Source organism: Macrotis lagotis, chromosome 1 (genome assembly GCF_037893015.1).
Source record: "Macrotis lagotis isolate mMagLag1 chromosome 1, bilby.v1.9.chrom.fasta, whole genome shotgun sequence".
Classification (NCBI taxonomy): Eukaryota; Metazoa; Chordata; class Mammalia; order Peramelemorphia; family Peramelidae; genus Macrotis; species Macrotis lagotis.
Window position 1 is genome coordinate 848,139,446 of NC_133658.1, and position 14,190 is coordinate 848,153,635.

General features: G+C 45.3%; 1 protein-coding gene across 1 annotated transcript in view; it reads left to right on the forward strand.

Moving 5' to 3' along the window:
- The window catches only part of AGO1 (argonaute RISC component 1), a 29,917-nt gene that overhangs the window by 4,323 nt on the left and 11,404 nt on the right, over positions 1 to 14,190 (forward strand). Inside the window, exons 2-12 of the mRNA XM_074217524.1 lie at positions 2,742 to 2,925; positions 4,022 to 4,142; positions 4,697 to 4,878; positions 5,383 to 5,519; positions 6,154 to 6,288; positions 6,484 to 6,571; positions 7,291 to 7,438; positions 11,219 to 11,338; positions 11,800 to 11,922; positions 12,173 to 12,306; positions 13,976 to 14,160. Of these exons, the coding sequence (XP_074073625.1) occupies positions 2,742 to 2,925; positions 4,022 to 4,142; positions 4,697 to 4,878; positions 5,383 to 5,519; positions 6,154 to 6,288; positions 6,484 to 6,571; positions 7,291 to 7,438; positions 11,219 to 11,338; positions 11,800 to 11,922; positions 12,173 to 12,306; positions 13,976 to 14,160 (1,557 nt within the window). The remainder of the gene's footprint in view (positions 1 to 2,741; positions 2,926 to 4,021; positions 4,143 to 4,696; positions 4,879 to 5,382; positions 5,520 to 6,153; positions 6,289 to 6,483; positions 6,572 to 7,290; positions 7,439 to 11,218; positions 11,339 to 11,799; positions 11,923 to 12,172; positions 12,307 to 13,975; positions 14,161 to 14,190) is intronic.

Sequence of the window (14,190 nt, forward strand, 5' to 3'; positions counted from 1 at the left end):
GGTGGAGGGCACCCCTTGGAGTCAGCCTGCTTGCCCCTCCTCTGTCTCCCAGGCTGCTGTGACTCTCCTCCTCCCAGATACTCAGGAGCTTGAACTGCATTTTTTTGGTTTTGTTTTGTTTGGGGTGGGGGGGATAGGGGGACTGAGGGGGATGCTTATGGTTGTCTTGCCCTAGACTAAGACTGAACCAGGATGGCTGAAACTCCTCAATCTGGACAGCTCCTCCCTAAACCTGAGATCAACCTGCAGGGAGAAAAATCTTTGTACCTGTATTCTGAGGCCCTCCAGCCATAGTCTTTAACAGTTGCAGGTTCTAGTGCTGGGATTTTTCATCTTTAGGAGATCCATGGACCCCTTGAGCAGTCACTTAAAACCTATGGATCCTTTCTCAGAAAAAAAATTAATGTAGAAATTAAAAATGTATCATAATAAGTGACTAATTTTGTTAAAATGCAATTATTAAAATATTAGACTACAAATTCAAGGGGCCAGATGATGAACTTCTATTCCAGATCCTGCTGTGAATGGTAGGAAGAAGGTCCCCCTCATGGAAGAGGGCTTGGCAAGCAGGTGTGATCTGCACCCTGGATCCTGGAAGAGAAAAGAAGGGAGCTGTCTTTTGGTCTTTGAGACAAGGAAGGGACAGTGAGGATGCCCCCATTATCCCTGCTTTACTCTGAACTCTCTCTGACCTCCCTCTGGCCCCCTAGAAGTGATAGACCAGGAGTCTCTGGTGTCAGGACCCTACTCCCTAGCTGGTAGATTAGAATAGGGCAGGGAGGCAGTCTCCCACTTAGGCTACTGGAGAAACCTGTAGGTGGCTAGAGAAGGACCTTGACTCTGTGTCTGTGCATCTGTGCGACTGTGCGTGTGTGTGTCTGTGTGTGCTTTACATTTGCATCTGTCTAGCCTGGTATAGTGGAAAGAGCGGGTCAGAAGAACAGGGCCTGAGCTTTGTGGTTGTGTAACCTTGGGTTCTTCTTTCTGAGGCAGGGTTTCTTCATCCATCAAACGAAAGGGGCCCCTTCGAGCTCCAGCAGTTTGTGATTCTAGGTCTGAATCTATAGAGTTCTATGTGGACCTGGGTTTATATGACTCTTTGTTATTGTTCATTCATATAGTCAACAACCATTTATTGATTGTCTCCTGTGTGTCAGGCACCATGTCAGCTTCTGCAGCTGGGTCTCTAGCATTTGCTCTCCCCTACACGTCTGCATGTGTGTCTGGCTTGGCCTTTGCTTGTTGCAGGGGTGACAAGGCAGGAGGGAGAGGGAGCTAACTTCTCCCTAGGCTGGGCAGGTAGGGAGGTGGCACTTTAGTCCCCTGGAAGTTGGCCTAGAATCTGGGCTCGGACAGCCCTCTGGGAGCCTTAGGGATTAAGGGGATTGGGGAAAGTAGGGGCCTAGCACTGGGGGCCTTCCCAGTTTCCAGAACAGTATTGAGTTGAGGAACTGATGGAGAGGGCTTTGTATGCAGGTGGATGTTGGAGGAGGAAAGAGGGAATCTCCTTTGGACTCTGAGACTAGGAGGGGACAGTAGGAATGTGGGAGCTGTAGTGCCCCCATTATCCCTCCTTTACTCTGAACTCTCCTTGACCTATCCCCCCACCCCCCCACAAGGGATAGGACAGTAGTTTTTGGTGTTGGCTGGGGGGAGGGGCCCTGGTGTCCAGACAGTGAAAGCTGAGCCTGGGGGGAGGTGTCTTGTCTGTCTCCCTGTGTCTGATCTGGGCTGGTTTTATTACCCCACCCTCCCCCAGGCCCTGGGACCCCAGTGAGATTAAACAATAACAGAAGGAAGACAAAGCAGGCTCAGAGTCTGACAGTGACCCCCTTCCCCCAGCTGGAGAATGGGATTGGGGGGGGGGGTGTTCAGTGGAAGGGAGAAAGAAAGGCAGACCAAACCGGCAGCCTTGGAAACCCAGGGGGATCGGAGAGGCCAAAGCTGGCCCCGCCCCTAGGGCCCCTTCTGTCTGTCTGCAGGAATCGATTCTGGAGGGAGGGAGAGGAAGGGAAGGAAAGAGGAGAAGACTTGGAGCTTTTGCTATGGAGAGCTAGGGGGAGGAGGGAAGCAGAAGGCAGACTTTAGGCCCTGATTGAAGTAGGGAAAATTAGACATCTAACTGGGGGGGGGGGTGGATGAGGGGGATGTGGGTTAAAAGCATCTTACAAAGAATATCTTTCCCCTCCTACCTCCCAGACTTCCCTAGGCTTTCTTCCTTTGAAAGACCCAGAAACTCTGTGTCCCAGGGGCTCCCTCTGGCCAGCTTTCCTAGGTGACACTAGGTACAGAATGCTAGTCCCTTGAAGCCCCAAGGTCAGGTTAAAGGGTAAGCTGAATCTTTAGATATAGTAGATAGTGTTTGAATTTGCACTAAGATGTTAGATAGTAGTAAGAGCTTTCCCCAATAGTCAGATGTGTAAAACCCTTCAAACAAGCACCTGCTCTATCCGGGCCTCATGCACCTGGTGGAGGCTTCATTAGAAGAGACCAGACCATAATAACTAGTCACCTCCCCTGGGCAAACTGGACCCTGTTTACCCCAGGATACGTGGTTGTTTCTTCAAAGCCCATTTTGAATCTAAATTTTTGTGAAATCTTCCCTAACAAACCCTGCTCCCCCAAGTTAAAAGGGATTTCTCCTTGATTTGACTCTTACTGGTTGATGAATTGAAATGAAATGAGTTGACAAGACAATGGTGGCTTCTCTGTCTGAGCTCTTTTGCACTGTTTCCCTATAGCTGCAGGCACCTACCTGCCTCCCCTGCAGCAGGTGTTCCAGGCCCCCAGACGGCCTGGGATAGGCACCGTAGGCAAGCCCATCAAGCTCTTGGCCAACTATTTCGAGGTAGACATTCCCAAAATCGACGTCTACCACTATGAGGTGGACATCAAACCGGACAAGTGTCCCCGCAGAGTCAACAGGTAAGGCAAGTATTTCAGTCCCTTCAAATCTCAACCCTTAGTTTACAAGTTCTCTTTTTTCCTTTCTGGAACCTCCCCTTTCCCATCCTACCCCCACACATTCTCTCCTCCCTTCTCCAACTCAGAACTCAGTCCTCTTCCCTCCCTGATTTAGACCCCTTGTCTCTTTCCTGTCCGACTTGGAAGTCTTTATCTCTCTTCATCTCTTTTTCTTCTCTTTATCTCTTATTCCTTTTATCCCTCTTTTTCGAGAACCCCTATCATTTCCTTCCCTAACTTGGGACCCCCTTGTTCTTCTATTTCACTTGGAATCCTTCTGCCTTGACTTGTGACTCCCTGTCTGTCCCTCCTCTTGACTAAGGCAAGACCTTGAGTCCATATTCCTTCCTTCTTTTCCTTCTCCCTTCTGCCCCACACTGTGGGCAGACTGTGTATTTTGTCCCTGCCTCCTCCCTTACCCCTGACCAAATCTAAGGAATGAGATGAGAAGGCATAGGCCCTAAGGAACAGTTCCCAGGATGGAGGGTTGGGTGTTGTCTTACGCTTCTCTATTTTATCATGACCCTCTTGGGAATACAAAGAGTGTTCCTTCTTCTAGCTAAACCAAATTCTGAGCTCCAGAAAGAGTTGTAGGGTGGAACTCCCAAACCCTGGCCTATAATACTAACGGGTATATTCATAACTCACATACTAGAATTGAGGGTGAGAGAAAATGTTGGAGTGGCTACATCCACAGTTGTTGGAAGGGGAAGGCCTGAATCCAGCTCTGATACTGTTTAACTGAGTGATCCTGAGAAAGTCACTTGACCCACTGAACCTTAGTTTCTTCATCTATAAAATGGGGATAATCATTCCTGGATAGTAATTATTTCTCACAGGGTTGTTATGGGCAGGGGTGGAGGTGGGGGTGGTAGTGGTAAATGCTTCATAAATTGTGAAGCATTCTATCTCATGAAACATTATTGTTAAGTGCATTTGTGGCCCTGGGTTGCATTTTCCCCTTGACTACTGAAGATTGAGGGACAGTGATAGGTGATTTCTTAAGACCTTCTGAAACTAAGGACTCTATGAGTTTCTCTCTTCTTCTCCCCTATAGAGAGGTGGTGGAGTATATGGTTCAGCACTTCAAGCCACAGATTTTTGGTGACCGGAAACCTGTCTATGATGGGAAGAAGAACATCTATACAGTTACTGCCTTGCCCATTGGCAATGAGAGAGTAAGGGACCAGAAATTGTATGGGATTAATGTGTTTCCAGAACACAATGGTGGGGAGGGGAGATCTATAACCCACAGCATGGCCTTGGGAGGTCTAAGCTCAAAACCTTCTTACTTGACTCAACCTAAAGTACTTTACCTGAAACAGGGGCCTCTTGGATCTCACTGGATGGGATGAAGATTTGATCTAAAGAACTTCCTTCAGGAGAGCATTTGTCAACTTCCTGTCCCTCCCTCAGGTCCCAAAGATTGGCTGAGCTAGGACTAAAGGCAGGCTTGTAATAGGATGGCCTGTTTATAAAGACACTGGTTAGCTGAAGAAGTTGTTTTCCGGGTGAATTGAGGATCTAAGAGTAGGAGGACTTTGATTCTTTAAGTAGTTGTCATGTTTCTATTATGTGTATAATCCTTTGTTGGGATCTGGGGAGACAGAAAGTTTAGGTAAAATGTGATTCCTGACCTCATGGACTTTGCAGGCTAGTAGGGGTAAGTAGGGACAAGGATATAAATATTAGCTAACTCTGTTCCCTTCCTTTACTGGATTTCCTCCCAAAGGTGGACTTTGAGGTGACAATCCCTGGAGAAGGGAAGGATCGAATCTTCAAGGTTTCCATTAAATGGATGGCCATTGTCAGCTGGCGTATGCTCCATGAGGCCCTGGTCAGTGGCCAGATCCCTGTCCCCCTGGAGTCTGTGCAGGCCCTGGATGTAGCCATGAGGCACCTGGCATCTATGAGGTACTTGGATGAGGGGACTCCCTGGCACTCTGAGCAGATGACCATTGCTCAGTTTGTGGAGAAGGTCATGCTGGGATAGGGAAAGAAGTTATTCAGGTTGAATGGGAAGGGTATTTTGGATGTTGTGGTAACAAGTAAAGGCCTTGAATAAGAATTATTAGCCCCCTACCCAACTCCCAGGACTTTATTCTTATTTCCCAGACATAGGAAAGTGAGTGTAAAAGAAACATCTCCCATCATCTCTCCTTTCCAAAGGGTTCTAAATCCTTCCCATGTTTTTTCTCCTTGGTACTTTCTGAATCCATCCCTCTTGGAAAGGAAAGGGGAGCCTGGAACCTAGCAAGGGACAGGTATTCTTTCCCCTGGATACAAACCGGGGAGGAGGAAGAATTTGAATTAGAACCTGGGTGTCCAATCTCTTGGCCCAGTGTTTTTCCTTACTGGGTGGGGAGGGGATTGATTGAGGTATGTTGGAGGGACCAGGTCTCTACCCATCCCTCCTAGGTACACCCCTGTTGGCCGTTCCTTCTTCTCACCCCCTGAGGGATACTACCACCCTCTGGGGGGAGGGCGTGAAGTCTGGTTCGGCTTTCACCAGTCTGTTCGGCCAGCCATGTGGAAAATGATGTTGAATATTGATGGTGAGTGACAGAGGTGGGGGTGGGGGGGCATCTTCCTAGCTCTATCTGTCAGTGTCAGTGCTTCTCCACCCTCCCCCTCTTGTCCTATACTTTGCTCTAGAGGAGCCAGAAATCCCTCTATCTAAACCCATAGTTTCAAACCTTTTTAATTATGGGGAAGCCCTTTTTAACTTCAGCACAGACCTTCATCCCCATTATAATTATTGTATACTTTGAGGAAGGAAATACCATGTGATAAGCTACCTTTGCTTCTGTAATACTTTCAATGAGTTTGTATTTCATCATAACAGCATCAACATGTTTAAAAAGTAATAGTACATAGAGGTGCAAGATATATTTATTTAATCCACAGAGGGCATGTTTGTCTATTTATTATACTAAGTTACGATGTGTATTTTGTTGGAGCTAAATAAAGATCAAAGTGATAATAGTCAGTGCTGTGGTATATGGCTTCTCAGTCCCCTTGAAATAACTCTCCATTCCAGTATGAGAAGCAGTGGACATAAGGAATCTTGAATTTGAGCTTTAAATCCTGGGAGTCTATGACATACGAACCTTTCCCCCTTTGAAGGGTCATGTCCCCCTAGTCAGACCTTCAGTTTTTCTCTGATTGTTCTCTCCCTTATCCTTGCAGTTTCGGCCACAGCTTTCTACAAAGCACAGCCAGTAATTGAGTTCATGTGTGAGGTGCTTGACATAAGGAACATTGATGAGCAGCCCAAGCCACTCACTGACTCCCAGAGAGTTAGATTCACCAAGGAGATCAAAGGTTAGTATTACTGATGATGAGGTTGGAGACAGAGTGGGCATTCCACCAGAGGGAGAACAGTGTGTTGAGGTATAAAAATTGCCAATTGTGATATTGGGTAGATTAAGGAGAGAGTGGTACTGAGCCTGTTCATGGTGGGACTCCTCCCTTAAAATTTCTCCAATTTCTCTATCTTCCTCCTCCCTCTCCACCCAGGCCTGAAGGTAGAGGTGACCCATTGTGGGCAGATGAAGAGGAAATACCGAGTATGTAACGTCACCCGCCGGCCTGCCAGCCACCAGACGTAAGTGGGCAGGGTTGTTGGCATACATCCAGGAGCGGATGCCGAGTGATTACCCAGCTGCTAGGATGGGGGCACGAGGGAAGTGGTAGAGGACCCAGAAACCTGATAGCCCTTCTTCTAGATATGAGCCCTGGGATTTGGCCCATCTGTCTGTCCCGGGGTGGTTGTGTGCTTTTGTTATCCCATGGCCTTCCCACCTGCCATACACATACACATACACACACACACACACACACAGAGGCAGAAACAACCTCCTGTCTCATCACAGATCTTTCTACTTTCTAGCTTCAGACCTTTCAGAAACTGCTGGGATTTTCCCTGAAATTGGGGCAAAAGACCGAAACTTTCCTGGTCACCTTTGGCTAGAAGGGGAGTAGGAGTGAGGAATTAGAATAAAAGGGGCAAGGCATTTGGCCCTCATTAGCCTATCTCTTTGGGGGGAACTTAGATATGTGAAATTCCTGCCCTATGTCTTTGGAGCTCAGTACTGTATCTGGCTTGTATGTTTTCTCATAAGGCTCAAAGTCTGCCTGACTCTTACTCTCCTCCATTTCTACTCTTAGCCCTACCTACTTTAGTTCTTCCCTTTACATTTGGGAATGTAGCAATGGTCAGAGAAAGTAGGAAGAGCCTCATATTTCTAGAAGTGGGGGGGGGGGAGTAGGGATGTTGTTGGGGGTGGGGAAGATAATTTGCTGACATGCTTCCTTCCCCCTTAGGTTTCCCTTACAGTTGGAGAGTGGACAGACAGTAGAATGTACTGTGGCCCAGTATTTCAAGCAGAAGTACAACCTACAACTTAAATACCCCCACCTGCCATGCCTGCAGGTGGGCCAGGAACAAAAACATACCTACCTGCCTTTGGAGGTGAGGCTCCTCCTTCTTTCCTTTCTTCCTTTCTTCCTTTCTTCCTTTCTTCCTTTCTTCCTTTCTTCCTTCCTTCCTTCCTTCCTTCCTTCCTTCCTTCCTTCCTTCCTTCCTTCCTTCCTTCCTTTCTTTCTTTCTTTCTTTCTTTCTTTCTTTCTTTCTTTCTTTTTTTCAAGGCAATGGGGTTAAGCGGCTTGCCCAAGGCCACACAGCCAGGTAATTAATAAGTGTCTGAGGCTGGATTTGAACTCAAGAACCGACTCCAGGGTCGGTGCTCTATCCACTGTTCCACCTAGCCACCCTGAGGTTCCTCCTTTCCATTGAATCCCTCTCCCATACCTTTCCAGCCTTCTCCAATGCCTTTCCACCCTCTTGCCTTCTTTTCCTCATGCCTTCCCCTTTTGGAGACTCGGAAACTGAAGGGTCTGAGTGACTTCTCTAGAGACATTAGGTGGATTAGGGTAAATAGAACCTAGTACTTCTGTAATCTCTACCTGTCCCTAGATCACAAAGCTGCCATGTTTTTCATACCCACTCCAAATCAGTGGCACAGGCTATTTAATTTAGTGATTAATAGAGGATTTTTTGAACAATTTCTTCAGAATTGAGGTGTCAAGAGACCTAGACCCCTCCTTCTTACACTTTTATTCTTCCCCACTTTCTGTTGCTGGAGTCCCACAGGACCTAAAACCTTTTGATCATGCAGGTGGGCCTTACTCTGTAAAAGAGATGTGCTTCCAAAATGTTAACCTATAAACTGAATTCTATTTTCCCAATTACTCTTTTTTTTTTTTTAGGATTTTTGTTTTTACAAAGCAATGGGGAGTTAAGTGGCTTGCCCAAGGCCATATAGCTAGGTAATTATTGTCTGAGGTCGGATTTGAACTCAGGTACTCCTGACTCCAAGGCCGGTGCTACCTAGCTGCCCCCCAATTACTCTTACTGAAAGATGTATTCCTTTTGAAAAATGTTTAGGTCACAAGCTATAACATCTTGCTTTAAAATATTAAACATAAGTGGGCAGGGTTGTTGGCAAATACGGAAACCAGTTACAAAAGATAAAGAGTTGTTCTTTAATAGGCAATACTTAAACATTATTGTATAAGTTAAAAAATATCCCCAGAAGCAAATAAAGAGAAGATGAGCTATTTTTGCCTCAGTGCATCTCTCCCTTCTGCTTTAATGGGTCTACAAAGAGAAATGTCAGTGGCCATGTCCTTGTTTTCACCCCCTGATTCAAAAGGTCTCATGTGTTTTTCTTTACTGGATCTTCCAGCAAGAGTCCAGACCAGCTCCCTTGGTATCTGAAGCTTTTTTTCTTGCCACTTTGAGGGGAGCTATGAAATCTGTAAGAGAGCAAAGCTGCCAAAGGGAGGGAGTGAAAATGGGCTCTGTGGTTACTTCCAAGGTAAAAATCTAGTTATCTTTTAAGACCCAAAACCCCCCAAAAAACACATCATAGAAGGGAGTGAGATTCTAGAGAGAACAGGAAAGGAATTAAGAAGGGGAGTAGAAATAAAGTGCTTAGTTTTTGAAAACTCAGTGAAATTGAGATTGAAATAATTGGAGAGTAATAATTGGGTGCCAAGAAATTCTGCAAATCCAAGTTTTAGGGAATACAGAGAGTTAATATCAGTTCTAGGGAATAAAGATTAACTAGTTAATTCTGTTTCTGTTTAAATTTTTATTCCCAAAGAATATCATTTGAAATTCCTGCCTTCTTTTTGATGTTTGTAGCCTACTGTTTGTAGTTTTTGAATTTCCACATCACAAGCTAAATATAACCAACATCTCCAGACCAGTATTGTATTATAGAAACCTGGATACCAAAGGTCTAGATTTAAGTCTCAGTACTAGGGTGTTCTTGGGCAAATAAATCTCTAAGCCTCTTTCCCTCACCTGTAAAATGAGGGTAACAATACTTGAATTATAATTTCAAAAGGCTTGTTTTGAGGACAACTTTTTGTGGGTCTTTTGAGTTATGGTGTTGGGTTTTTTTTGTTCTCTTCCTTATGGGGTGGACATAAGAATCAAATGACATCATAGAAATGAAAGTACTTTGTCATAAAAGCTATAAAGCTTTGCTTTCCTTAGAAATTTAACCAGAACCGTAAGAGTGCAAACAGAAGTATAATTTATTATAATTTTCTTTCAATCCTTCCCACTTGAGCCTGTAGTCTGATTGGTTGTTGTCCTTCATACTTGAAGAAGATCAAAATGGCATCATTAAGTGAAGTCAAGGTACAGTGTGTCCATTCTGGCTGATCAGACTAATCCAAGCTTGGAAGGCTCTACCATAGGTCAGGCACAAATAGTCCATTTGAACATTTGAAGTGAAGATATTGAAACTTGACATTTCACTTTTCTTTTGACCTACAGCAATTCTGCTTTGCTCATAGAGCACAGCACCTTCTTTGATGAGGGTATGCCTTGCTGGGCAGTTTTGTGCCAGTGTCTCCCATGTCTCAAAATCGATTCCAAAGTTCTTTAGAGAGACCTTGAGAGTGTCCTTGTATGGCTTCCTCTGACCTCCATGTGAGTGCTTGCCTTGTGTGAGTTCTCTGTAAAATAGTTTCTTAGGCAAGTGAATGTTTGGCATTCCAACAACATGGCCAGACCATTGGAGTTGTGCTCTCTGCAGTAGAGTTCAGTTGCTTGGCAGTTCTAGAATTTACCTATGTCAGGGCTGCTGTCTAAGTGGATAGCCTCAAATATTCTCTGTCTTCCTAATTAGCTAGCAAAGTGTGGATTTTTTTAACAGCAAATGATTGATCTCTGGTTGATGAGTCTTCATCTCTCCTCTTCTTAGCAAGGTTTATTAGCAAGCCATGTTATAGCTCACTCCCCCCTATTAAAGTCTAGGGAATATTGTTAGCCACCTGAGTCAATGTGGTAGGGAAGGGGAGGAGTAGAAGGTTGGGGGGAGGGGAAGGAAGTGACAACTTCAGAAAGCTTTGCTCAACTCAACAAGTGTTCATTGCATGCCTACTGATTAGAGGACCCTATACTTAGATTCAAGAGTGAGACTCATGGAGCTCACTAGGTAGCAATGCTCTAGTAACTAATGAGCCTGAATATATTTAAGAAAGGGATGACTCACATCCCATTGGGTCATCCTCTTTCCAGAAAGGGTAACAGTCCCAATCCTGGTCCTCAGGGAACTGACAGGCAGCTAGAATTCCTAATACTTACAGAACTTACATAGATTGTCTCTGATAAATGTAGAAGCTTTGTAGGGCAGACAGTTGTAGCATTCCCATTCAATGATAAGGTAACTGAGTCTGAGAAGAGACTTAACTAAAATCATATAGTCAGGACAGGGACTTGGTCAGTTTGAGGATTATGCTTATCCATCCCATTTCATTAATATGAAGAAAGAAATGTTGACTAAATGTAATTCCACCCCAAAGCTGAGTATAAATCCAATTTCTATAATGTGCTAAGGGAGCTGAATATTTAGAAGAACTCTTTTGTAAAGAATTCTTTTGTAATACAAGTATCATCACTTAATCTATTTCATAAGTTTTGATTTTCATACCTTTAGAATTTTCTTAAAGTGGGGCAAACCTGCATAACAAAGTACAGTACACTGCTCATACATAAAGTTGACCTTCTGTCTCTTCTTGGATCTGATTAGGGGGTTGAAATAAGGTCTGAAGTCTGGGTTCTTATCCTACAAAAGGATGAGATGTGGGCACAAGAGTGGGAAAGGTTCCATAAACTGTGTGTGTGTGTGTGTGTGTGTGTGTGTGTGTGTGTGTACATGCCTGTGTTCTCCAGGTCTGTAACATTGTGGCTGGACAGCGCTGTATCAAGAAGCTGACAGACAATCAGACTTCAACCATGATCAAAGCTACTGCAAGGTCAGCCCCGGACAGGCAGGAGGAGATCAGCCGCCTGGTAAGAGGGCTCTTTAGAGAGGACACCTAGATTCTTCTGCTCCTGAAGAAAATTTGGGGGGGGGGGGGCTAGTAAAGATGGAATTAGGTCCTAGGATCCTTGCTGCAGGCCTTAGAATTTGCCTTTGAAGGAACCCATATAAGCTTGACAAAATAGAGTATGAGAAACTTTCATTCCTATTTGCCTTAATTCTTCAGACTGAGCTCTTCTTGTCTTCTCCCCTGTGCTGTTCTCCTATCCTGTTCCTTCCCACAGCAAACCCCACTCTAATCCCCTAGCCCCATGTTTAGACACCTTCCACAATACCTTAGTTCAAAGGCAGGAGAGAGCAGAATCTTCAATTTCATTGATGCTCTGCTGCCTGGTTTTAATTAGACTTCTTCCCTAATTTCCTTCACACACATCCCGCACCACTATGTGATCCCCAACCTTCACTTTCCTTGATCTTGGTTTCCAAACAGATGAAGAATGCCAGCTACAATCTAGACCCATACATACAGGAGTTTGGGATCAAAGTGAGAGATGATATGACTGAAGTGACTGGTCGAGTACTCCCAGCTCCAATCCTGCAGTATGGTGGACGGGTGAGTTCGTACAGGAATCAATGAACCAAGCAGGGTGCATCTGACTCCTGTTTAATAACAGAGAATACCTGGGGACAGGGAGTAGAAGATTATGTTGGGGGGGGGGGGGCAGGGGTTGGGAAGCATGGACTTGTCTAGTAGCCATCTGACTTAACAGGGTGGGGAGAAAGGAGGAACAGTGTCCTGGGGTTTGCTTAGGATAACTCAAGTTGTTAGTAACCTATGGGTTATCTTTTATCCATGCTCTCAGAACCGAGCCATCGCCACACCCAACCAAGGTGTATGGGACATGAGAGGAAAGCAGTTCTACAATGGAATTGAGATCAAAGTCTGGGCCATTGCCTGCTTTGCACCCCAGAAGCAGTGTCGGGAAGAGGTGCTGAAGTAAGGAACTCAGGGTGGGCTAGGATACCCCACTAAGCTCTCCAAGACCAATTTTCATAACATTCTGCCTTTTCCCTCTTACTGGGTTGGGTCTTGTTAAGATATTTCCCAGAGCTACTGTAGGAAAGACATAGTCTACAAGGTTGGGGTGGGGAGGGAAAGGATCTTTATTTAATGTCCCTATCTCATCCCAAATACATCCCTGAGGGCAGCTTCTCTCAGACCCCACCCAACATACACATGCATACATTCACCCACCTCCCTGGGAATTCCCTGATTTTATAACCTGACCTTGCAGGAAGAGATTCTGAAGAAGATTAGTTCTGTCCCAGGTAGGCCAGGAGATTGTCTACAAGGCTCATTTAGAGACAAGAAAAGGGGATAAAACTTTGTATATACAAGCAACTGATAAACTGAGAGGATTGTTCTGCCTCTTGGAACCCTCTATACTCCAGTCTGGTTTGGACTTGGGCCTCTGCTGCTTGGAGGCCCCGCCTCAATCCCTTGGGGCCTTTGTTATGAAAAAAGTTCTTCCTTAGATTGAGCCAAAGTCAGCTTCCCTGTAACTCTTCCCTCCTTCTCCTCCCCCTCCCCATTGCTCCTAGTTCTGCCCTCTAGGGCTCAGAAGAATAACTCCAATATCTTTTTGCATTAGAGCTGTCACAGATATTTGACAACAGCTATTGTATCTTCCAGTGGTCTTCTCTTCTGTAGCCTCAACATCCTTTATTCTTTCAAGCTATTTCCTCATATGACATGATTTCTGGCATCCTCTGTCCTCCTTGCCTTCATGGACACACTCATCCTTAAAGTGTTTCCAAAATACAACACATTTGAGGGCTGCCCAAGAAAGGCAACCTAATTTATTTTGAAGCCTCAATTAGATATCTGTTAAAGCAGTCCAAACTCCATTTAGATTTTTTTAGTGGCCATATTATATTCTTGCCTCATATTGAGCCTACACTAGTTCAAACTCCTACTGAAAACATGTGTCCAGTGAACTGCTTTTCAAATGACTATGTATGTTGTCCATTCTCCATCACCTCCACCCCCACACCAAGCCTGAGGATAGGGCTTCATGTTTATCACTATTTGGTTCCATCTTTTTGACTTTGGTTCATTCACCCTTTCCACACTTTCAGGTCCCAATTCTGTCATCTGGGCTAATAGCCATCTTAGTGTGATCCTTAGCTGTCTGAATCCTCACAGAGGTGTTTGAATTTGTAAAGTAATCACAGGATTTGAATCATGAATTTAGAGAGAACTGAAAGGGGTCTTAGAAAATAATCTATTCCATTTCCCTCCTTTTACAATAGGAAGAGGCCCAAAGACATAAAGAAATGGCCAAGGTCCCAAATTAGAGCAAGGGGCAGAACCAGAGTCTGAATAGCAATCTTCCTCTTCCAAATTCAGGGCTCTTTCCACTATGTTACGCTGCTTCTTGAAGCCTTACACCAAATGAATTAAGTTGTGGTTAGGGAGTTTGAGGGGGGAGATGAATCTTTGAAATATCAGCCCAATGGCCACCTCCTAAAGGAAAGCCAGGGCTCACCCTCCCCCAGATGAGAGGAGCTCTGAGCCCTGAGGATGTATTCAGCAGTTCTCCTAGGCTGGCAGGCTCTTAGTGCTTCCCTCCCACTCCCCCCTCCCTCTTTCCAATGCCCTGCAGGAACTTCACAGACCAGCTTCGTAAGATTTCCAAGGATGCAGGGATGCCCATCCAGGGCCAGCCTTGTTTCTGCAAATACGCGCAGGGTGCAGACAGCGTGGAGCCCATGTTCCGGCATCTCAAGAACACCTACTCGGGACTACAGCTCATCATTGTTATCCTGCCCGGGAAGACGCCTGTGTATGGTGCGGCTCCTCCAGGAAATGGAGATAGGG